Source organism: Hemicordylus capensis, chromosome 3 (assembly GCF_027244095.1).
Source record: "Hemicordylus capensis ecotype Gifberg chromosome 3, rHemCap1.1.pri, whole genome shotgun sequence".
Taxonomy (NCBI): Eukaryota; Metazoa; Chordata; class Lepidosauria; order Squamata; family Cordylidae; genus Hemicordylus; species Hemicordylus capensis.
The window spans coordinates 188,852,501-188,877,892 of NC_069659.1; the positions used below are offsets into that span (position 1 = coordinate 188,852,501).

A 25,392-nucleotide genomic window follows, 5' to 3' on the forward strand; every position below is an offset into this window, starting at 1 on the left:
GATGTGCCACAAAGGGCAACTTCCAAGCACTTGCCACAGCACTCACCCTGGGTCCAGGTTAAGAACCCGAAGCCAGAACAAGCCTGAATTTACAGTAGCAAGAGTTCCAACTCTGCTGAGTAGCCACTCTGTGATCAGAAGCATACTTATTATTTGGAATTATGCTCCACTGGAATCAATATGATATCCAGCTGTTTAGATCTGAGGTACCAATCAAAAATATTTCCGCTATTAAGCAGTCTGTGAATCACAAGATACAAACTAGTTGGAACTATTCTATACCTTTTTGGAAAGTCCTATTGTACGACAAGGAGCTCTACAAATCACACACTCATCTTTTTTACCTATAAAACAAAGATCAGTACACAATACATATTCATTTTGACTAATACATCTTAACTGTAATGCCCAACTGTAATGGCTCATAAATTACACATACTGTAAACAAAGACTTAACTTGGTAATTATGTTTATGTATTTTCACTGGCATGCTCATCCTGCTATGTACTATAAGATGATTAATTTGATCTATTTATTGGTAACTAACAATTGCAATGTAAACATTTTGACAGTTCATATGGTTTGTCTAGGGAAGTTTTCTATATTAAGATGAATTTTCCTGGAATACATCATTAGGAAGGAGGTTTGTCTGGTCACACACAGCAAGACAGCTTTACCTGCTTACCAGATTCAAACTGCCATTGTTGCTGCTGTTTGCACTATTTCAGTTAATTCAGGATGAATTTGTATGATCTGTGGTTGACATTCTGAGCAGTGTTAGAAGTGCATAACAGGCAATCTGTGGAAGAGTCTGCAGTGGAGCATTGTCTAGTGTGTTACCAAGCATACAAACATAAGCGGGGGGCAGGGTTAACAATTTCCAATGCTCCCTCCTCCCTCCAAAACTACTTTTTGACTTAAGGCTAAACAGTCAAAAATACTTTTGGAGGGAGGAGAGCAGTGAAAATCACTTTCTCATCCCCCAGTCTGTGAGCATTTGCCCACTCAGCAGCATTCTGGGCTGACTTCACTGAAGACTCTTTCAGAATGCAGCTTCTGTTATGTACTTACACACTGCTCAGAACATCAGTCAGTGTTTATTGGGAGCTCCCCACCCCACCCCCGACATACACACACCACCTGTAATCTTTATGGGATGTACTATCTTCAGATTAAATGGTGGACTTGGACCTAAGCTCAGCCTTGGACATGTTACTCCAAACCACAAAATGTTCCTATGCACACTCTCCAGTGACAGTTTCCACAATGTATCTATGTACAGGAAAACAGGCATTTGTGAGATCTTCACAAATAACTCTATGCACTTTCCCCTACACTGAAATGAAGATAAATGTGATGTGTAAAACAACCCTAAGCCTCCCACATTTAAAATGGGAATACTGTAATAATTTCCATCCCGCTTGAGGATGAATGGCAAAAAATTGAATAACAAAATTACAGTTCTAGGAAGTTTAGTTTCTTCCATGGAGCCCTGGTACAAGTACTGGGGAATCCTTTAACAATTCCCAGCACCAGATCTTCATGGAGGACTTGAAATCCCTCAAACTATAACTCTTAACCATGAAGAGGCTGGAAGTGGGCCATAGAATTGTACACTCCCTACTCCTTCACTGCAAATCCCCTCACCTTTTCCTTTCCTGTGTTTCCTTAACAGAATATTATATCAGTGCTGATATCAATAAGTACATAATCAGGTTCTTTCTTCCCAGAATTTGCTAATCAGGTTTCAAACTATGTTTAGTGTTACAGTAATGATAATGATTGATAATTGATATTTAGTTACACCCAGTGGGAGGCTGGAGGGAGGCACAACTGCTTTGTATGTATTCTTGTATATATTCGAGAATGTGACGGCCTATGAAACTTTATGCACTCTTGTATGTAAATATACAAGAACGCAGGCCTCCCTATTTTAACCCTTGTTAGTGAATCAAGATGAATTGATGTGAAGAGAAGAATGTGCTCTCGTGAATATCCCTTTCAGTGGATGAATGGCAGGTTCCCTTGCCGCCGCCGCCACTCCCTCTCCATAGCTAGGTTACCTTTCTGGAGACATTGCTCACAGAAAACATGGCCACAACTGGTCAGGCTGAACTTGGGGGCGGCTCTTTGAGGCTTCTGGAAGCAGGCATTGCAAAATACCGGGGCAGCAGCAGCCATCACAAGAAAGTCAAGGTGGCGGTTGCCCAGGGACAAAATTGGGGCTGGCTGTTTCGGGTTCTGCCTTCAATTCGCCAGTCAAGCGCGCGCTTATGAGTCCAGTGTCGCGGGGCTCCTTCGGCCTGAAAGACGCTACCGCCGTCAGCGGCTGAGCCTCCATGCAAAAGAAACGGACTGGCCCAAGCGCCGAAAAGCGTCACAAGAAAGAGGCAGCCTCCTCCGCGTGGAGGGGAGCGAGCGCCCGAAGAGCCGCCCGCCCGAGAACCAAAAGTGCGCCCCGCCCACTCCCACGGAAGGGCCGCTGGCCGGCTAAGCCCCGAGGGCGGAAATGGCTTCTCTGCTGCCGCGGAGGAGGAGACGGGACAAAGGACAGGCCACCCGCCCGCTTTCAGCCTCCTCTCAGTCCCCACCACAGACTCAGCAACGCTAGACTGATGCACGTGGGAAGTTAGCGTTTTCTATTATAGGGCCGCTTCCGATGAGACTTGTTTAAACCATATCGCCTTAAACGGACCAGGTTTCGTCAGAAGACCCCATGATCTCCCTCCCTGTTTCTCTCCCTGGACGAAAAGTGAGAGACCTATGCATATAAATCAACGGAGAAATCCAGGCTAACACATAAATGCGAGAGAAGGATGACATAAATGTGTCATCCTTCTCTCGCAGTCTTAACAAAAGGTAAAGTGTTCTGTCTAGTCGGTGTCGACTCCTGGCTCCCACAGAGCCCTGTGGTTGCCTTTGGTAGAATACAGGAGGGGTTTGCTATTGCCATCTCCCACGCAGTATGAGATGATGCCTTTCAGCATCTTCCTATATTGCTGCTGCCCCATACAGTTGGGAAAGATACCAGCGGGGCTCTGAACTGGCAACCTCTGGTTTGCCAGCCAAGTCACTTCCCCGCTGCACCATTAGGTGGCTTCTGCTAACAAAAGGTAGTAGCCGGCAAAGACTGGAGCGCATGCTCATTGCAGTGCAAGTCTTGTTTTATGTGGAAAATGTAATTTTTTTATGGTGAGCTAAAAGATTTAAAAGCCTGGCGTGTCCGTATGCAAGTCAATGGAGCTGGTGGCGTCTGCATTCCTGGATTTGGTTTGGGAGGCAGCGACTGATGATGGGACAACTGTTAAGCAGACTTACCCATCCTGCAACCTGAGGGGTATTTTGTGTGAGAGAGATCAGCAAAATATCTAACCTGCAATGTTAACTGGACTAAATTGCAGGTCTGTGGTATTTTTAAAATGCTTGAAAACTAAATAATAATAAATAACATGATCATCTTAGAAAAAGCAGGAACTCTTTTCTTTGTTGCTACCTTTGGGAAAGGACACACAGCTGCTCAGTCACAGCTAATCTGGATCTCTCCCTTGATTTCTAAGAGGAGCTCTTATTTCTGCTGTGTGGAACATTTGAAAATGAAGTCTCTAATCAGAACCAGGAAATGTCCTAACCAGACTGTAAGAGCCAGCTGTTTGTGCATGTGTGGACAGTGTCCCCTGCCCCTGGCCAAATAGGCCCATGCGATTAAAAGAACAGGCACATACCAAGAACAGGCACATCTTGATGTATTCTGCAGAGGTCCTGACATCCTCCCACCCAGTGCGTTCCTTATCATATGGGGTGAGATCAGTTTGTCTGAACTGCCAGTCTATATAAGGCCCAAACACTAATATTCTGGGAAAGATGTCAATACATGTGCCCTCTCAGCATATCTCCCTTTTAATCTCATTCTTGGTTTATGTTTCCTGGACGGACGTTTTGACCTTAGCATGTAATTCTTTTCCTGGCTAAACATTTCAGTTCAGGATATTTCCTGGACTGTTCTTTTGACCTCAGACTGTAAATGATTTCCTGGGCTAACCTTTTGACCTAGGCTGCCATTTTAAAGCATACAATATAACCATCACTGAACACAAAATGTAGGACTTAATCTCAACCCTTCACAACACTACACATCCTGCAAGCCATGTAGCACACTCTAATGCTGTTCCATGGTGTCTGAACATTTAATAGTTGCAAATTTTCACAATTCAGCATACACTCACAATTAAATAAATTCCTGTTTTTAGTTTGCATAAAAATCAGACATGGATCCTACTTTATAGGATACATAATGGAGACATGTTGCTGCCAAAGATGCTAGCATTTCTGTGGAACATGTACTCTACCCAGTACGTGTAGGGGAAGAAATAGTCCCCAAATAGCAAAGTCCCCAAATAGCAAAGCAAAACCGGTTTGGTGAGAAAGCAGCAAAGTAAGAGGTCTTAAGACAGTTCTTTAGTATTGAAGAACTACAGGGATTTATTTATTGAAGAACTACAAGAAAAGGTTACAAACAAATGTGAAAAAGCCTGCAGCTTAATTTCAGCTGTAGCTCATGGCTGAAGAAAGAGACCAAAACAAACAGCCATCTCTGGAGAGACAAAATTGAGACTAACGGAGAAGTCCAGCATTTTTATCTATGACCCTAATCCCCCCCACCCTCAGTAACTATGAGACATTGCAGCTGAGAGCTGATGCTGCCAGGATCCTAGCTCCAACAGTAAGGTAAAGTTGTTCCATCGAGTCAGTGTCGACTCCTGGCAACCAGAGAGCCCTGTGGTTGTTTTTGATAGAATACAGGAGGTGTTTACCATTGCCATCTCCCGTGCAGTATGAGATAATGCCTTTCAGCATCTTCCTATATCGCCCGATATTCTGGGAAACATACCAGCGGGGATTCAAACCAGCAACCTCCAGCTTGCTAGTCAAGTAATTCCCTGCTGCGCCATTAGGTAGCTTAGCTCCAACAGTACAAAACTTTAAAATAACATAGTGAGGAGATTCTCACGATCAGACAAAAGCAGGCTCCTGGCAGCAAACCCTCCTAATTCCCCCTCCCCTTAGACAAGGTTAGCAGAGCGAGCGCTCTGCTACCCCTGTCTTTTTGATCATGTGTTGCCGCGCCGCGGCAGTGCACAAGGAGACCCCCGCCAGGAGGCTGAAACAAGCCTCCTTGCCCTGGGGGCCTCTCCAGGATACCCTGTGCATTTGCTGCTCCCCGCAAACCCTTTTAAGGCAGGTCTCACTGATTGCCTCAGTAAGTATATAGGACACCCCTTGTCCTATAAGCTTGTCCTACATGGTCATGAAAAGTTTGTTTTTAACAGTTATATTGTTATGTGGTGCTATTCTGCCTAAGTTTTCTACTCCTCGTCTCAAGAATCATTTTTCTTCTAGTTCTAAAAAAACCCCAAAACACCCCCAGAACCTAACACATAAAGGTACAAACATAATTTACCAAAATAATCCAAGGTTTAATTATAATGATATTGACTTTTCTGCTAGAATATTTATGTCACAACAGGTACACAAACCTGGGAGCAAGCCCCCGTGAACAGAACAACTAACTTCTGAGTTAACATGTATAACAGTCCAGTTGAAAACACAAATAACATGGTTTATTTAGCCCAGGAGTAGAAGTTTTATTTCTCTCAATGAAAGTGTATGATGTTAATGTAGGAGTCTTACAACCTCATATATTTAACAAGTTCATTTAATTTCAGTCAGAAATAGACCAGCCTTGAAATACTAGAGCAAATGATGATAGGGAATCTTTAATCACCAACTTCAGAGCAAATGAAGCCTTTTCAACAATATCCCTGAGACTGTTGTTTTGTTGATCAACTCTGCTGGATTATTACAAACCTTTTCTTTTGTAGTTTAAGAAACAGATATACATTACATTAAGTTATGTAGAGCTTCTATCATTCAAGATTCCCGTGGAACACGAATGGTCTAATTTCATTTTCTGCTCTGTAGGTAAAAAATATTGTCCCCAGGAGCTTTGGGAACCAAGATTGACTGTGTACATTTACTGCATTGTGTCTGCTTAACAGATGAGTTCTAAATAAATAAAGTGCATAGCCTAGGACTTGGATGTATTGTTATACGTATATATAATAGTTGTTATATATAATTGCCTATTTCCAAACAGACCTCGAGATCCGAAGGCCTTTATATTGCTTAACTTCGGCAGCATTGTGCCTTGTATTTGTGGAAATGTTTGAAAAATAAATATTAATAGTAAGTATCATAAAACACATAGAGACACAAAACAGAAATTCTGTGAATTTTAAAAGTTTCCATTGCTTTCAACATCTTTAACTCTCCCACTGAAATCAGTAGGGCTTATAAGTGCTTAACTTTGGCTACTAATTATGCCCATACTTAAAGAAGAACTGCAGATACAGTTATTAAGGTTAATTTATTTATATAACTGAGCAAAGAGGCACCTTTTACAGTGGTGATTCTCTTATATTTAGCAAAAGAGCAACCCCAGAATAGCATCTCTCCACTGACTATTGCTGGTATCTACCTTGTGTTTCTTGTGAGCCCTTTGGGGACAGGCGACCATTTTATTTATGTATTATTTGTAAGTTTGCCATGGTATCCAAACAAGCATAGCCTCCCATTCTGCTTTGTCAGCAGTCTATAGTTTGCACAAAGTACCATAGTTTTATTGGCTGCAACAGCAAACTATAGTTTCTGCAAACAAGGAAATAAGTAAGGGGATTGGAGTATATAAGGGGAAGAAGGAAGATGTGGATGTGTGAGCTTGAGAACCGAGCACCAATTAGCAAACCATGGTTTGTTGCCTTCTTGTTCACTCAGGCCTTTTAAATTTTGATCTTCAAATTTGATTTTTAAATGATTTTAAAATAGTTTTTAAATTGCTTTGTATTGTATTTTATATTCCCCCCCTTTAATGGTCTGTTATGACCAATTAGCAAACCATGGTTTGTTGCCTCCTTGTTCACTCAGGCCTTTTAAATTTTGATCTTCAAATTTGATTTTTAACTGATTTTAAAATAGTTTTTAAATTGCTTTGTATTGTATTTTATATTCCCCCCTTTAATGGTCTGTTTTTTGTGGGACAGCTAAAAAAATAAAATTTATTATTATTATTTATTATGTGATCTGGGCCTTTGTCTCTTTCCTCACATATAACTGCTTGTGGTGATTAGAAACAAAGGTATTTTATTTCAGGACATTTTATTGTCAAGAAAGACAGGCCACTTGCTCTATATGCTGATTACCCTAAAGCAAGGTTGCCCAACTTTGGCCTTCCAGCTGTTGTTGGACTACAACTCCCAACATCCTCAGCCATAGTGTCCGCTAGTGGGGGATGCTGTGAGTGGTTGTCCAGCAACAGCTGGAGGGCCAAAGTTGTGTAGCCCTGCCTGAAGAGTACCTTATGCATTATTTTCCCCCAGCCATACTATAAATCTGTACAGCTTAGTTTATTTATTTCTGAAATACATTCTATTGCATTAAGTGTGATTGCAAGGAACACCCCATAAATTCCAATAAATTATAGCAAAGTAATTCAGATATGAACACTTTCCAAAACTACATGGTCAAATTCTTCAAAGGTTGAGTTGCTTACCTTTTTACAGATATATATATATGTATGTATGTATGTATGTATGTATGTATGTTTGATAATCGAACTACAAAGTTTGTCAAAATTTCTACCACTAGGGGGTACTGCAGGAATGTACAAGAAAATATTGTATATGACAAACATAACACACTATTAAATCATGTAAAAACTTTTCAACAAAATATTACAACTGTCCTGAGCTATAAAAAATCTTAACAAGCATTGTATATGTTAACTAAGTATATCCTGTGTTTAAATTATCTAGATAATTGTCCAGAAGAGCTCTCTCAGACACAATTATCTGGTTCACATTCTGCTTCTTCAGTCAGGATTGGGCAGGGTGTTCCATTATTGGCAGGATGAAGATGTATATAACGAGTTCTTCTTTTTGCTCCTAAATGTCCACACGTGCCTTTACAAAGGCCCCAAGATGACCAGAGCGATGTCTCGCAGTCCAGGGGAGTTTCTGCAGTACAGAGGCATGTGAAAGAAATATGCATTGCTTTTATTTTTTAATGCAACTGCATAGTTTAGATTTATTTTGATACAGACACTTGTTTTAACAATTCCATGACATAAATAATCTAGACCAAAATATATCGATTGTCCTTTAAATGAGGGAACAAGATAATTCCCTGTGGATGTAGTAGGCAGGTCAAAGGAATAAATTCTGTCTTCATCTTTTGCTTAGATGTTTTTTCTTTGTCTTCCTACAGCTAATGAAAATGGGGTTATGAATGTTCCCAGGCCATTATTCTGAAGCATCGTTGTGGATTTCTCTTGGTTTCAGTGGGCGGGGCTAAGGAACATACATAAATACTTAGACTTTGATTTGGCTAGTGAGAGAGCAGTCAGAGTCTCTTAGGGAGGGCAGGAGTGAACAGCAGGCTGCCCACTTGGCAGACACTGATTATCTGGTTGAGGGCTGTAGTCAGTAGCACTGAGTGCAACTAGCCCTATCATGGGAGGGTATCACACCCTCTCCCTTCCCCTCTGATAGGTAACACATATATGCTTATTTTGAGTGCTAGGAGAAGCTAAGGCTGGCATGCATATGGCAGCTATAGAATGATTTGGTCTGACTGGAGGTAGATCAGAAAGACTACACCTTCTCTACTGACTGCCTCTGCCCCCAACAGCATCTTCACATGGATGACCAAGGTTTCTATACTCGTTAAGGTCCATGAAGCCTTAAAAGGTGAGGTGGGGTATTCGTAGGGAGGAGAGCTCCTGTCCTTTCCCCACCTTTTATTGTGCTCTTGTCTGTAACTGCTTTTGACTGTTTGAGTCACCATCACTTCTTTAGCACTGTACAACTTATAAAGGCTGTTCACATGAGCAGCCCTACCTGAGCTTGCACAGCCCTAATGGGGTAGTGCTGCTCGTGTGAAGCGTCAGGATCAAGACCGATCCTGGCGCTGCCCCATCAGTTAGCCCAAGGTTTTATCTTGGACGATTACCTAAGTAGAAGGGTGCAAGTGTGCCCTTCTACCACGTACCTGGTCATGTGTGTGTGGTGTATTGAGGGATGCCGGAGGACTTCCTCCTCCAGCTCCCTGCTCTACTGCTCACTGCAGAGCGGATTGTGTGTCGTGTGAGGGGCAGAGCCTTCAAACTACTTTTGAATGTGAGGGAAGGCAGGTAAGAGCCTGCCTCCTTGCCAGCGCCCCCCCCCCCCCCCGGCCAGCATTTTCGATCGTGTGAACAACCTTATACTTTTCCCTTCTCTCATTCCCTGCATATACTTCTGACTGCCATGGGCATGCACACACCATGCACACATGTTCACATGCACACACACACCAGGCACGCACCATAGTCAATGCTGCTACTGTGAAAACACCTGCCCTAGGAGATACCACAGCATAGCAGTCTTGATGCAGCGGTAGCATGTTTCTTGAGCCTCCCTTCTCTACAGATAGGTTTTTGATAAAATTCCTTGTCTCTTTAGTATAAATAGGTATTTTATGTAAGTAAATAAATAAATACACCCACCACTGCTTAAAATGCTGTATTGGTGATGCTTTCACTGTTATGGAGGTTAAGGCTTTCAGCCAACTCATTATGACCCCCATGTGCATGCCACTGAAAAGTGTTTCACATGGCGTTCCACATGAATCACTTTTCAGTGGCACACACTTCTACACGGAAGTAATAACATCCATAAGTAACTCATTATGTGGTTGGGGCTGATCACAAAAAGTGTCCCCATGGCACCGGTGTCACACCCTTCCTGACAGGTTGCTGGCGCAACCATGGAACATGCATGCAATCAGCTCTGCAACCTTGTGGACAATTGCTCAAAAGGTTACAACTTCTGCATGGCAGCACTGACACAGGAAAGTGTTGCTTTTTCTGCAATCAGACTACTGTTAATTAATAAATGACTGAAGAACACTAACACATTAATTGCACCATATGCTTTTGTGGACTACAGTCAACTTCAGACACACTTTGCTGATTAAGCAGTGATCATTTATGCCTATATTTTACTTTGGTTAAAATCTCACTGTAGTGTTCGGCAGAATTACTGCTAGTTCATTCAAACATTATGGAAAATAGAAGCATGACAATGTGGAATAACCACATCAAAATGACTGGAAAACAAAAAAGAATATCTAGCAAAATTTTGTAGCTCCTTGATTCTCTCTCTCTCCCCCGCCCCGCCCACATCACAAGTAATTTCCTCTTTATCAAGCACATCTTTGTTCATGAACTTATCACTTCTTCTGCATATGACCTATGTGAAGACTTTAGTTTCTCATATAGCTTATTTATTGGGAAGAAAATTGCCCACCTTATCAAAGCACTTACCTGAGACAGAATCATCTATTTCATTACCAATTGCAGTCACATTGGGCTGAGGAACAGGAAAACCCAGTTTGCTTCTCTTAAGTTTTACCATGGTTACTCGAGCAATAGATGGTAAAATCTTAAGTTTTGGATAATAAAATGAGTTTGCTGGGTGACTTGGAGAAGAACAAGTGATCTATAAGGTAAACACACATTCACACAAGATATTCAGCTTAGACTCGAATACCTATTAGCAACCTGCCAGTAACCAATATGATAATAGGAGAAAGTATTTCCTCTGTGTAATCAGCTGCCAGTAACCAATATGATAATAGGAGGAAGTAATTCCTCTGCGTAATCAGCTGTGGTGGCGCAGTGAGGAAGCAGCCTGTCTAGGGAGCAAGAGGCTGTTAATTCAAATCCCCACTGGTGTGCTGCTCAGACTGTGCCTAGTAAATATATGTTTGTAGTCACCTACTTGACTAGCAAGCCAGAGGTTGCTGGTTCGAATCCCCGCTGGTATGTTTTCCAGACCATGGGGAACACGTATATTGGGCTGCAGCGATAAAGGAAGATGCTGAATGGCATCATCTCATACTGTGTGGGAGAAGGCATTGGTAAACCCCTCCTATATTCCAAAGACAACCACAGGACTCTGTGGTCGCCAGGAGTCGACAATGACTCAATGGCACACTTTACTTTATATCAGGCAGTGGCGATATCAGAAGATGCTGGAGGCAGATGCTCACTTCAGTGACAACAGCAAAGGCATCATCAGCATGGGAGAAAGGCAATGGTAAACCACTCCTGTATTCTACCAAGAAAACCCCATGGCTCTTTGGTCGTCAGGAGACAACACCCACTTGATGGCATAATCTTTCCTTTTTTCCCTTTACTTCCTCTGCATACCAGTGAAGACCATCGATTCAGAATCTGACTGTAAGAAACTTCAGTTTCTCCCCCTACCCGAAAATGTCAACTGAGGAAGGGAGAACCAGAACAGACTTGCTAGCCCTTTGTCATCAGCATTTGGCTGATCCTGATGAGTATGCCCGGATGGAATGAACTGTGTGTCAGAGGAGGAGAGAGGAAGGCTGCTGGCTAACTCTTGTTGCAGTGGAAAGCAGAGGACACAGAAGGAGAGACTTCACTAAATATAATTTAGGGTTGGTAATCATGGAAATGCCAAGTACTGGTCATCTCTGTCTCTGTGCTGTGGGAAATCCTAGCTTTCTAAACTTGAATGACAAGGAAAATAAGAGTCACAGGAGAAAGACTAAAAAAAACTTGGGAAATTATGGCAAAGTAACAACTTTGAGTTGGGGAATTACAGTGCCTCTCAAGAGGCCAGTAGTTATTGATGGAGAAGCTGTCTGCTCCCTTCTTATGGGGAAATGATTAAGGATCCATCCCTCATTCTGGACACAGTTCATTCCCACAATTAAGGAAGGCAGGAAAGCCAAGAAATCTACTGTCATGGGCGGACAGAGGCATAACTGGCCTGCTAATGAGGCTGGGCAAGACGGCTGCCTGAGCCAACAGACTGGTAGAGGCAGGAGATTGCCCTCTGTTTGCCTGAACTGACCCCTCTGCATCTGGCCTCCTTGATGGGCCCAGCACTCCCTTCAAATCTCACTTGGTGGCAGCACACACACACTACCCTCCACATGTCTCCTGCTCATCTCACCTTCCCTTTTCAAAAGGCAGATGGCGGCATGGAGCAGCAGGAAGTGTTTTTAATCACTTCCTGATGCTTTGTTCCTGCCCTTCTCTGCCTTTTGAGAAAGCAAGGCAGGACAAGTGGGAGGAAGGGAGAAGTAGCAGAAAAATGATAGAATAGAGAGTGGGAGGAAGATCGGTGCATTCTGTATGCTGCAGGGATGGGAGTGGGATTGGAATCTCACTACTCTGCCTCAGGTGCCAGGGAGCTTGGGTCAATGGGGTAATTTCCAGCAGTTTGAAGGCCGGGAAAGAGAGATAGAGTGAGCAGCAAGAAGCTTCTCTCTGACACTCAAATCCCAGATACTGAATAGTGATAGTAAGCCCCCTCAGATTTATTTGGAATAATATTGTTGGTGGGTTAGACTGTTGACTTGTTATCTTTTTAATTGTTATTTATATTTTTATTTTTATTGTATTTTTTTCCTTGTTGTGCTGGTCATAGACTGTAATAATCTTTGAACTGAACTGATTTATTTGGAAACAAGTCACCAAGTACAAAAATTCTCACTTTCCCCAAAAAGTTCTAAATTGACTTCTGATGTTGGATGCACTATATTAAATTAACTTAAAATCACAACTATGTTTTGTTTAAGTCCTGGGCACTAATCTCATTTCAAACAGAGGTAAGCAATGACCTCCCAAGGGGAATTTTTGAGCCTTACAAGCTAGGCAACATCATATTCTAAACCAGGTAACTACAAGTGTTGGCAACATCACTAATACCAAATTTCTAATGCCCTGCAATGGGGCGGAGCTTTCTATTCACTATACACGTACACATTTTCCTCAACTTGTCAAACTGTCTCCACTCCTCATATGTGAGAGAAGATCTATGGTATTTCCAGAACGGATGGTGGTGGAAGGATGTCGCCATTATGAAGTGTGTGTGTGTGTGTGTACAGTGGTCGAAGGAGGCTCCCATTATGGTGTGTTTTGTGAGTTAACAGGCTGAGTACTGTGTGTAAAAATAAAATTCTGACAGTGAAATGTGTCTACGTATATGAGCAACTGAAACTCCCAAACAGTTTCTCAGAACATTTTTATTATAAATATCGACTTGGCAAATTCCTTGGAATTTACAGAATTAGCCACAATGTCTAATCCTGAAGGTAACAACATTACCTCATTTCTGTTCTAAGCCGCCCAGAGAACAATTTGTTATGGGGTAGCTAACAAATAAAGTTGTTTATTTATTGTTGTTGTTGTTGTTATTATTATTACTACTACTACTACTACCTTTGATAGGGAGGGCTATATAAGCACAATGATGAAGAAGCGAATGAAGTTCAGTAAGATATATTACTCTCAATATATATTACCTATTTTTAAATTTGCCCCCAATGAGCAACAAAAGAATAGTTAGGAAATAGTGAACCCACGATACAATTATTATTATTATTCTTACATTTATATCCTGCTCTTCCTTCAAGGAGCCCAGAGCAGTGTACTACATACTTGAGTTTCTCCTCACAACAACCCTGTGAAGTAGGTTAGGCTGAGAGAGAAGTGACTGGCCCAGAGTCACCCAGCTAGTATGGCTGAATGAGGATTTGAACTCGGGTCTCCCCGGTCCTAGTCCAGCACTCTAACCACTACACCACACTGGCTCTCAATAAAATAAATGCTATTTATTTACACAATGTATTCACTGAGAATTGTAAAGGGGGAATAAGCCTATTTATACTGGGATTCTAACTCATCTCCCCTCCCCCCATCCCCAAGATTACAAAACAAAGTATTAAATAAACTGGCCTACAGCATCAAGCTATTAGGCAGCGGGAGAAATAAATAAAATATACATTTATTTGTTAGCCGCCCCATAACAAATTGTTCTCTGGGCGGCTCACAAACTTCTATTTTTATTTATTTGTTTGTTTGTTTAATGTATTTTTATACCACCCAAAACGCAAGTCTCTGGGTGGTTTGCAACAAAATTCATGATTGAATCTGAGTTAGTCTGAAATTAGTGTTAAAACATGTATCTGGGAAAAGGAGGGCTGCTCTAGGGAAGAACTATTGCCTGTAGAATGCTGAGGTGGGCTGCTGTTTTTTGGAAAAGGCATCAATATGTGAGAGAGGCTCAGCTGTTGAGCACACAGGACAAAAGCCTTCTCAGTCATTGCCCCCAGGCTTTAGAATGCTTTCTAGGGGTGTGCATTTTGGAATTTTCTTGTTTCGATTTGTATCCGAATCGAAACATCCCCATTTTGTTTTGTAGCCAAATTTTCTGAATCTGAATCAGCCCTGATTTGTTTTGTAGCCAAATTTTCCAAATCCGAATTGATTTGGATTTTTAAAAAGGGTCCCAGGGCAAAAAGAGTGGGTGGTGGTGGTAGTGTCCAATGGGTGGAAGCTACCACCCAAATTTCAAAGGAATTAGGCAAAGGGCTGGGGTTTTTTGTGGATTTTTTAAAAGTTTAAACATCTTTAAGAAATTTCCCATAGGGAATAATGGGGATTCCAGCAAATGTATCGCTTCAAATCAAGGGGAAAGGGATGACCCAGAGCAGAGTGTGGTGGGTGGTAGTGCCCAATGGGGGCAAGGAAACTTCCAGAATTATTTCAAAGGAATTGGGCAAAGGGCTGAAGTTTACGTGTCTTTAAGATTTCTCCCATGGGGAATAATGGAGGTTTCAGCAGCCCCATAATTCCACTTGGGGGGCACTGGGGTTGCCCAGAGCGAGGGGTTGTGTAATGCACATAGGGTGCCAACCACCCCACCCCCACAAGCCTGTGAGGTACTGGGTTTTGTTGTTTCTGAGGTGTTCATTGTAGATTCTCTGGTAGCATATGAGATTTTCAGTGAAAAACAAGAATCCACTCTCATATGCTACCAGAGAATCTACACTCAGTAAACCACAGAAACAACAGAACCCAGCACCCCATGGCTTAGCAACCCTTCCCCTGGCCAATGTGGGGTCAGTAAAGAGCGGCAAGAAGCAAAAGAGCCAATGGGGAACAAGGAGGGAATTGTCAGCAGGTCAGCCCATGATTTAGGTCACTGATCAGAAGGCTGGAAGGGTGGGAAATTCAAAGAGATGTCAAACACAAAATGGAGACTGACTTAGAGATCACCACAAAATGGAGGTCTGAAACAACAAAACATTTTGTAGCTGAAACAGGGACGTTTTGTTTTGTATACAAAACTTTTGGATCTGGAAAATGGGTGTTTTGTTTTGTCTACAAAACACCCGAAACAGGCTGTTTTGGGTACAAAACATTTTGTATCCGAAACGTTTCGCACATCCCTAATGCTTTCCCAGCTGGCATCCACTCCTCAGCCTCCATCATAGTTTTTAGAAAAGAAGTTAAAATGTGGCTCTTTACCCAGACTTTTATATGAGAGTAAAGTTTTTACTGCTGCTGCTTTGTGATTTGTGTTACTGTTTTATATAGGTTTTTAAACTTTTAGATAAAGATATATGATTTTTATTTTTAATATCTGTACTTTTTGTATTTTAATTGTCCATTGTTTTAATTATATTGTAAACTGCTTTTGGGATTATTTTAATGAAAAGCAGTATAGAAATCGAACAATAAATAAAAATAAATACATTCAGTGAGGCCTGTTACTGAATTATGCATACTGTTCAGTCTGACCCTGTGCTGACCATAAGACCTCAGTCCATTTTGAATTAATCCGAGTATGTCCACAGTTCTTAAGCATGGTCTTAAGAATCAGTTCTTAAGAATCATAACCTTGTTCATAAATTTGGTTATAAAATTAAATAGATTCTATCAGAATGATTCTCTTGCCTTTTTATAGAAAGCAAGTAATTTCTGTCCCCTTCCATGGTAGCTGGCCACTATTGTTTCCCCCCTTTATTTTATTCTCCTGAATGCACATCATACTGGGGGCGGGGGTATGTCATTTCTGGAAAGTCACCTGCTGTGTTAAAGAAAAGGAACTTCATATGAATTTTGGAGAATATTTGAAAGTTCAGCAGATATCCCTCAGAATTTCTCACCATCACTCCATTCATATTCTCCCCCTAGGCTAGACTGCTCGTGTGGCATGCTGGGGTCCGCACGGATCCTGGTGCTCCTGCCTAGCCTTAGCCACTCCTGAGCCCGGCTCTTCACTGAGGTTAAAGCAACAAGTGCTCCCTTAACCTGACTGCTGGGCTCATGTGTCTCCTTGACTCCATAGAGCCAAGGAGACACAGAGATGTATGCCTAGAGCACCTGTCTGATGTGGGAATCCCCCAAGCCACCACGATCATTGTGGGATATGTGTGGGGGGGAAATGAGTCCCAGCCTCTGTTGCTCCACGCTGCCGGGAGAAGTCATCTGTGCTGCTCCCAGCAGTGCAGGTTGTGTGGGCACACAGCTTGGGTGCCGCAGGGACTGAACACAACCATCTGGAGGGAAGGTAGGTTGAACCCTGGCTCCCCCACTGCCCACCCACGAGCACAGTCATTTGAAAAGCCCCAAGGTCTGATTAGAACTATTGTGTATAGCGTTAAGCTGAGCAGTTTGCTCTCCAAGTTCTAATCACTTTTCATTAATCACAATAAAGTCTATAATAGGAAATAATAATTATATAATACGTGTGTGTGTGTGTGTATTCACTCACCCTGCATTCCCTTGATTTTTGAGATTGTAATTTTGATCATTATTTGTACAACAAAGTTGATTTTTAACAAAATCGAGTATTTTGCCTGTCAATGAACAGCAGAGAACTTACCTCTGTAACAGTATCCTGTGGGATAGTGGCATAGTTGGGTGAGGAAAATGTGAAACCACTGTCAGTCCCAGCATCATATGGGGAAAGATCCAGTGATACTTGCTGTTTCCAGTGATCCTTTTCACACAGATTTAAACCGTCAATGCCCACAAACCAGTCAGGACTGGGCACAATTCGTACTGCAAAGGAAACCTAGCAATGCAAATAAAGGATTGCTTCAAAAAGTTGATTAAGCATGACTTTCCTTGATTTGAGTATTGTACCACAAGCATTGAATAAAGTAAGCCATTGTAGTAGTGATCTGGAAATATTACCATTTTTCTGTCAGAAATTAATCTACTTTAAATTTGATAGCATCTGCGCTATCCAGTTTAAAGCAGATTAAGTATTAATTAAACTCTAATTAAACTATCAGAGTATTTCAACCTCTGGTGGCTTCTATGAGCCCCTTATTTTTTGTATGGTCACAATCTTGCATATGTTAAGCAATTATAGGCCTGTTTCCAATCTCCCATGGCTGGGCAAGGTAATTGAGAGGGTGGTGGCCTCTCAGCTCCAGGCGGTCTTGGAGGAAACTGATTATCTGGACCCATTTCAAACTGGCTTTCAAGCAGGCTATGGGGTGGAGACTGCCTTGGGCGTCCTGATGGATGATCTCCAATTGGCAATGGACAGAGGAAGTGTGACTCTGTTGGTCCTCTTGGATCTCTTGGCGGCTTTCGATACTATGGACATTAGTATCCTTCTGGAACGTCTGAGGGTGTTGGGGATGGGAGGCACTGTTTTACAGTGGTTCTGCTCCTGCCTCTCAGACAGATTCCAGATGGTGTTAATTGGAGATTGTTGCTCTTCAAAATCTGAGCTTAAGTATGGTGTCCCTCAAGGCTCCATACTTTCTCCAATCCTTTTTAACATCTACATGAAACCGCTGGGAGAGATCATCAAGGGATTTGGAACTGGGTGTTACCAGTATGCTGATGACACCCAGATCTACTTCTCCATGTCAACTTCTTCAGGAGTTGGCATATCCTCCCTAAATGCCTGCCTGGAAGCAGTAATGGGCTGGATGAGGGAGAATAAACTGAAGCTGAATCCAGATAAGACAGAGGTACTTATTGTGTGGGGTCAGAACTCTAGAGACGATTTTGATCTGCCTGTTCTAGACGGGGTCACACTTCCCCAAAAGGAACAGATTTGCAGTCTGGGAGTACTTCTGGATCAACGTCTCTCCTTGGTTTCTCAGGTTGAGGCGGTGGCCAGGGGTGCTTTCTATCAGCTCCGGCTGATACGCCAGCTGCGCCCGTTTCTCAAGATCAATGACCTCAAAACAGTGGTACATTTGTTGGTAACCTCCAGACTTGACTTCTGTAATGCACTCTACGTGGGGCTGCCTTTGTATGTAGTCCGGAAACTTCAGTTGGTTCAGAATGCGGCAGCCAGGTTGGTCTCTGGGTCATCTCGGAGAGACCACATTACTCCTTTGTTGATGGAGTTACACTGGCTGCCAATAGTTTTCCGGGCAAAATACAAAGTGCTAGTTATAACTTATAAAGCCCTAAATGGCTTAGGCCCTGGGTATTTAAGAGAGCGTCTTCTTTGCTATGAGCCCTACTGCCCATTGCGGTCACTTGAGGAGGTCCATCTCCAGTTGCCGCCAACTCGTTTGGTGGCTACACAGAGACGGGCCTTCTCGGCTGCTGTCCCGAGATTGTGGAATGTGCTCCCTGCTGAGATACGATCCTCCCCATCTCAAGTAATTTTCAAAAAACACTTAAAAACCCATCTCTTCAACCAGGCTTTCTCAGCTTTTTAAAACTTGTTTTTAAATTCTTCTGATTATTTAATTGTTGTTTTACGATGTTTTTAATTGTTAATTGTTTTTATGCTTTATTATTTTTGTTTTAATTATTAACTGATTTTAATGGTGTTTTAATGTAAACCACCCTGAACCTTTTGGAAGGGCGGTATAAAAGTTTTAATAATAATAATAACAACAACAACAACACTGATATTAACAACAACAATAATAATAACACTGCAGGAATAATAGACTGGACCCAGGCAGAGCTAGAGATGCTAGATCGTAAGACCAGGAAAATCATGACCATCAACCATGCTCTGCACCCCCGCAGTGATGTCGATAGGCTATACCTCCCTCTCAGCTCAGGTGGAAAAGGAATGCTGCAAGTCCATCAAACAGTAGAGGAGGAGAAAAGAGGCCTTGAAGAATATATCAAGGACAGTGAAGAAGATGCACTTCAAATGGTCAATAACGAGAAACTATTCAACACCAATGAAAGAAAGCAGGCCTACAAGAAAGAACAAGTCAAGAACCGAGCAGAAAAATGGAAAAATAAGCCCCTGCATGGTCAATATTTGCACACTATAAGTGGAAAATCAGACATCACCAAGACCTGGCAATGGATTAAGAATGGCAACTTGAAGAAAGAAACAGAGGGTTTAATACTGGCTGCACAAGAACAGGCACTAAGAACAAATGCAATAAGAGCAAAAGTCAAAAAATCCACCACAAACAGCAAGTGCCGCCTTTGTAAAGAAGCAGATGAAACCGTGGACCACCTAATCAGCTGTTGTAAAAAGATCGCACAGACTGACTACAAACAAAGGCATGACAAGGTAGCAGGGATGATACACTGGAACATCTGCAAAAAATACAAGCTACCTGTAGCCAAGAATTGGTGGGACCATAAAATTGAAAAAGTTGAATAAAATGAAGATGTAAAAATATTATGGGACTTCCGACTACAAACAGACAAACATCTGTCACACAATACACCAGATATAACTGTAGTCGAGAAGAAAGAAAAACAAGTCAAAATAATCGACATAGCAATACCAGGGGATAGCAGAATAGAAGAAAAAGAAATAGAAAAAATCACCAAATACAAAGATCTACAAATTGAAATTGAAAGGCTGTGGCAGAAAAAGACCAAAATAATCCCAGTGGTCATTGGCGCCCTGGGTGCAGTTCCAAAAGACCTTGAAGAGCACCTCAACACCATAGGGGCCACAGAAATCACCATCAGCCAATTACAAAAAGCAGCTTTACTGGGAACAGCCTATATTCTGCGACGATATCTATAACAACTGACAATAAAATTCAGCCATCCCAGGTCCTTGGGAAGGACTCGATGTCTGAATAAAACAAACCAGTCAATAACACCTGTCTGACTGTGTAAACAAGTAATAATAATAATATGTTGGCTGACAATCAGACTAAAGAAGCGCATGTGCAGCTAATGCTGGGTACACACTATGAGAGAGGAGCAATTTTTGTCTGTTTCCTCTTCCTTCTGAAGCCAACTGTGACTCCTGAAAATATATCCCTGAGGGTTGCACAGCCCTGGGACATATTTTTGACAAGCACAGTGGGCTTCAGATGGAAGGGGAAATCAATGAAAAATGCCCCTCCTCCATAGTGTATGCACAGCATTAGCTTCACAAACACTTGATTGGTCTGGAAAATGGCCATTATTTATAATGCTACATTGCCTAAAAGACCATCTTCAATTTAAGAAGTTAATTATTTTTAATGTGCATACTTATAAACACTGCAGATGGCAGGCACCATTTTAGAATAGGCATTTGCCCTTCACCCCTGCACAGGACAGAATGCTTCTTCCACAATGTGCCTGCCGTTACATATGCATAAAGGCAAAGTGTGCCGTCGAGTCGGTATCGACTCCTGGCGCCCACAGAGCCCTGTGGTTGACTTTAGGCTTGTGCATTTCGATTTGGGTACAAAACGTTTTGTGCCCGAAAATGGCAATTTCGGAGGTTTTGTAACCAAAACAAAATCAAGAATGAAAAAACAGAGATATTTGTTTACAAATCGAAATGACAGTGTTTCAGATGGAATGCTTTGTTCTTCAGAAAAGCATTGCAATTCAAATTGACTTCTCTGACTCTCTCCACTCCAGCTGAGGCACTGAGTGATTAGCAGAAGATAAGATATGCAAAAAACTGTTGAGCATGTGTTAAGTATGTGTTGTATTCAGTGTGACTGAAATGTAAACTGACTTTGCAAAGGGATTTGGAAGACAGCATTTTTAGACAGAAATACCCAAATATCTTTGGGAGCTCAATGCAATTCCAAAGCTCTTGCTAAAAGCCATGATATAAATTGTGTGGAGAAGCTTTTCAAGAAGCTGGTTAGGAAAGTTCTGAAATTACACAGGTTTTTCTTTCCAAACGTTTAGAAAGAATCTCTTGACTTGTTCAGGAGTCTTTTGAAGAGCTATTTTGTTTTTCTTCTGATTTTTATGAGTTATAGTGGTGTCTAAGTTTTGTTGCCCAAGTTATGAGTTATAGTGGTGTCTAAGTTTTGTTTCCCAAGTTGAGCAATCTAATGTAATTTAGGCCACAATGTAATTTGGTGGGACATGATGTCTAAGCCAATGGTTCACAACTTTTGCCATTGCAGGAACAGGTCATCCACATGGGACTACAGGAGACAAAAGGGGGGTGGGTGGGGAATACCCCTGTCAATCTATTGACATCCCCAGGAATCTTAGTTGCTTCTCTCTTTCTTGTAACCATGATCCATGGTTTTGCACTTTCTTAAATGCAGTGATGATAAATCTCAACAATTCTGAACAGTAGGCTGATTTGTTTGGGCTACGGCTTACTCTACTTCAGTTAAATGAACATTTGAAGCTTTTCCATAGTACCAAGGCAGTTTTATTTTATTCTTATTTAATTTTTTACATTTTATATCCCGCTCTTCCTCCAAGGAGCCCAGAGCAGTGTACTACATACTTAGGTTTCTCCTCACAACAACCTTGTGAAGTAGATTAGGTTGAGCGAAGTGACTGGCCCAGAGTCACCCAGTTAGTGTCATGGCTGAATGGGGATTTGAACTCGGGTTTCCCCAGTCCTAGTCCAGCACTCTGACCACTACACCACACTGGCTCATTGGTCTATCTTGCTATCTCAAATGACTGTGGTCACTGCTCCATGGAGAGGGAGTGTTTTTATTGAAAGATTGCTTGAATCAAAGCTTAGAACGTTTCAAGGAAGATTGGAGACCTTTTTTGTTGTATTTAAAGAATTATTTTCCTACTATTGATCTTACAGCAGGATTTGAAATTTGAAATGCAGGTTGGGTAGATTAATGGTTCCTTTTTTTATTTTAAAGGTTTAAATTTGTGTTTTTTATTAATATTATAATAAGGTTAAACTTTATAGTTGTTATTTCACGAAGGGAGGTGCGCGGGAAGTCCATTCGTGTTTATTATGATTGTTAATGGTTATTATTGTTAAAAATTAATAAAAATTGAATTTGGGGAAAAAAAGAAAGATTGCTTGAATCCACAAATGGGTTGTGCTGCTCTGCTAGTGCCACAGGGACAGGCTCACACTCGCTGCAAAATTCTCAAATAACTGTGCCAAAAAATTAAGTGTCGTTGTTGTTCATCATTCTCTTCACTCTTTCAACTTGTTTATGTGGGGCTTCCGGGGCAAAACAGTGGGTTGGGTGGCAAGCCCCAAGGGTGGTGCACCCAGATTCCAAATAGGGCAAAGGGCTGATTTCTTAGGAATCTTTGAAGTTTACGCGTCTTTAAGATTTTTTCCCATAGGGAATAATAGAGGTTTCAGCAGCCCCATAACTCCACCTGGGGGGCACTGGGATGGCCCAAAGCGAATCTAAACTGGTGGTGTAGTGCACAGAGGGTACCAACCACCCCCCTAAATTGCTAACCCATTGGGGTACTGGGCTTTGTTGTTTCTGAGGTGTTGAGTTTAGATTCTCTAGTAGCAAATGAGATTTTTAATGAAAAACTATGAATCCACTCTCATATGCTTCTAGAGAATCTATTCTCAGAACACCTCTAGAACAACAAAACCATGTACTTCATGGGTTGGCAACCCATGTGGGTGGTTGGCACCCTATGTGCACTACACCACCACTTGCTCTGGGCCACCCCAGTGCCCCTCAAGTAGAGTTATGGGACTGCAGAGACCTCTATTATGCCCTACGAGGAAAATCTGAAAGATGTGTAACTTCATCAGCCCTTTGCCAAATTCCTCTGGAAAAAAAATGTAGTAGCTTCCTTGCACCAACTGGGCACTTCCACCAACCACACTCCACTCTGGGCCACTCCTTCCCCCACCCCCCAGTGTAAAGCTATACTTTTCCTGAAACCTCCATCATACTCTATGGGGAAAATCTGAAAGACACACAAACTTCAAAAATCCACCAAAAATAAGCAGTTTGCCCAATTCCTTTGAAATTTTTGTGGTAGCTTCCACTCATTGGGCACTATAACCCCCACCATTCTTTTGACCATGTGACCCATTTTTAAATCTGAATTAATTCGGATTCAGATTCGGATTAATTCGGATACAAAACAAAACTGGAGTGATTCGGAAGGCTTAATTTCAGACAAAATACAACATGGGGTTGATTCGGATTTGGTACAAATTGAAACAGAAAAAATAGAAAACGTGCAACCCTAGTTGTCTTTGGTAGAATACAGGAGGGGTTTACCATTGCCTCCTCCCATGCAGTATGAGATGATGCCTTTCAGCACCTTCCTCATCTAAAAACAAAGCAAGTGTGCTTATTTCTTCAACGCGATTGTTTTAGTCATATATAAATCATGCACATTTAATTAATGTATTCATTTGATTAATCTACTAAGCTTTCTTTAATCAGATGGCAACCCTATTAATTTACAATTGCATCCATTCATATAAACAACAAACCAATGACCAATTCCCCACTTACCAGAGGGTGTCTTGAATGTACCTCTAAGTCCGTGGAGGTTTGCCCTGTACCAGTAGAAATGGCAGGAGCAGCGAAGATTCCATGAACACTTTGAATTTTTTCTCCAGCTGCTTCTATTTCCTTCATTAATGCCCATGGTTCACCTCTTTCAGCAAAGTCACGCATACCATTGCTGGCATACTCATCCTTTTTCCACATGTTGTAATCAGAACTATGGGCCACGCCTATTTAGGGGAAGACATTTCAGTATGTGGAAGTCTGGTCTGGATTTACATGTCATTTAATAAATGATGTTACTCCCCTCTCTTTCTGAAGTGGGACAATCTGTGTTTCAAAATGTAAGGCATGCTGTTTACTTCAGCTGCGGTCAATAGAGAACATAAGCTGGCTGTATAAATCACTCCCGATTTTCTATGCTGTCCGGATACTGCATGTTCTGTCTCTTCATTATATGAATTTAGGTATAAGTCAAATACAAGGAATTAAGGAAACAGGTAGTGCTTTAGAGGGATAACTTGCCTTTAAACTGCACAAATGTCGCTTACCTAGAAGTGATGACCACTGTGCTGGAGGCCTGTATAGTGGGTACTGCTTAGGGAAGGCTACCTGGCTCCATTTCCCTGTGAAAATTATGCTGTACTGTGCAAATTCTTCTGCTGTGCAAACTGAATCATCATCAAGAGGCAAAGAAGTGACACAGCTCAGGACTGTTAAAAGGAGTGCCGGGAGAACACTGCTGGAGCTGGAGACAAGGATCAGGTTTTCCATGTCCTTCGTCATCGGAGGGGGGGAGGGGGAAATAGCCACGTTAGTCTCCGAAGAGTTGCTAGATTAAGTTGTGAACATACAGAAAGTACACCGCCAAAAGCTCTTGCTGGGTATGATTAGAAGGCTTTCAGAGAAGTCTCCATGGAACATAATTTAAATTTGAAACACTACCTCAAACAAGTGTTTCTGATTGAAAAAGAAAACATTTTTCTGGTAATACGTTTTTGGAAATCCATTTCTGATTTTTTATTTTTTTATTTTTTGGTCAGTCTTATTAGAATCACATCTTGGCTTAATCACATTAGCAAATGTTTCAGTGCAAAACACTTAATTGTATACTTATGCTTTTAAAGATTAAATTGCATGTTATTTTGCCCTGAAATGTAATTTCTTTGAAATTGGAGTTTAGAATCTACTTCATGGTATAATGCTGAATGTTAATTTAGTATATTACAAATGTAATTCATTACCCAGCTGCCAATCTTCATAGGGCAGGAATTATAAAGTCCTTTTACAAAGAATCAAAACAATATACATGTAAAAATCTTGCAACAAGCAATATCATTATAGCGTGACACAGTAACTTTTAAACATTCTTTTTAAATCCTTTTGTGCTTCAAGGCATGTGCTGAATTTAGAACTGCAGTTCTAGCAGTTGCACAATATATTAGTAATACACAGAAAGATTTCATTACTCACTGGTATTCCTCTGGAGCACTGGTAAGTTAAGAGCACTTGCTTTTGCTTGCAGCTGAGCAGTTCTGCATGCAAAAAGAGCCGGAGCCTTGCTATTTATGCCTGAAGAAGGTCCCTTTGGTCCAATGCTGACTGCAACCTTTAGTCTCTCTAGCCTAGCTGAATGCGTCGTGTGCTTGTCTGAAACTGCTCCACTGTTTATGAGAGTTAATTTTATGCCAATTGAATTTTTTTTTTTTTTAGGAAAACTTAAAAATTGTGATGCTGACCAGACAAAGCATGATTTTAGGGAATTTAGATTATTGCCATCAGTGGAAGGTTTCTGGTGACTGTACAGTTCTCTGTTCTTGTTTTCATGCCCCTAAGCTAAAG

General features: G+C 41.6%; 2 protein-coding genes and 1 long non-coding RNA gene across 6 annotated transcripts in view; 1 reads left to right on the plus strand and 2 right to left on the minus strand.

The window, feature by feature from the left end:
* RNF212 (ring finger protein 212) overlaps positions 1-2,591 on the minus strand; it is a 34,588-nt gene extending 31,997 nt beyond the window's left edge. Inside the window, exons 1-2 of one of the 4 annotated variants that reach the window (XM_053312245.1) lie at positions 2,064-2,591; positions 283-344 (exon numbers count right to left, since the gene is read on the minus strand). In XM_053312245.1, the coding sequence (XP_053168220.1) occupies positions 283-344; positions 2,064-2,181 (180 nt within the window). In that variant the 5' untranslated portion in view covers positions 2,182-2,591. The remainder of the gene's footprint in view (positions 1-282; positions 345-2,063) is intronic. The other 3 variants (XM_053312249.1, XM_053312248.1, XM_053312247.1) reach the window with 3 other exon arrangements.
* Positions 2,467-8,287, plus strand: LOC128352059 (uncharacterized). Its single transcript, XR_008320187.1, has 3 exons — positions 2,467-2,752; positions 6,155-6,243; positions 7,869-8,287. It is a non-coding gene; the product is annotated as an uncharacterized LOC128352059 (long non-coding RNA).
* LOC128352057 (spondin-2-like) lies at positions 5,454-24,324 on the minus strand. The gene is made up of 5 exons (XM_053312244.1): positions 24,102-24,324; positions 23,557-23,780; positions 16,806-16,997; positions 10,418-10,592; positions 5,454-8,069 (listed from the first exon to the last, which is right to left on the minus strand). The coding sequence occupies exons 1-5, from the start codon at positions 24,322-24,324 to the stop codon at positions 7,891-7,893; spliced, it is 993 nt and encodes a 330-aa protein (XP_053168219.1). The 3' UTR covers positions 5,454-7,890.
* Positions 24,325-25,392: the final 1,068 nt, after the last annotated feature.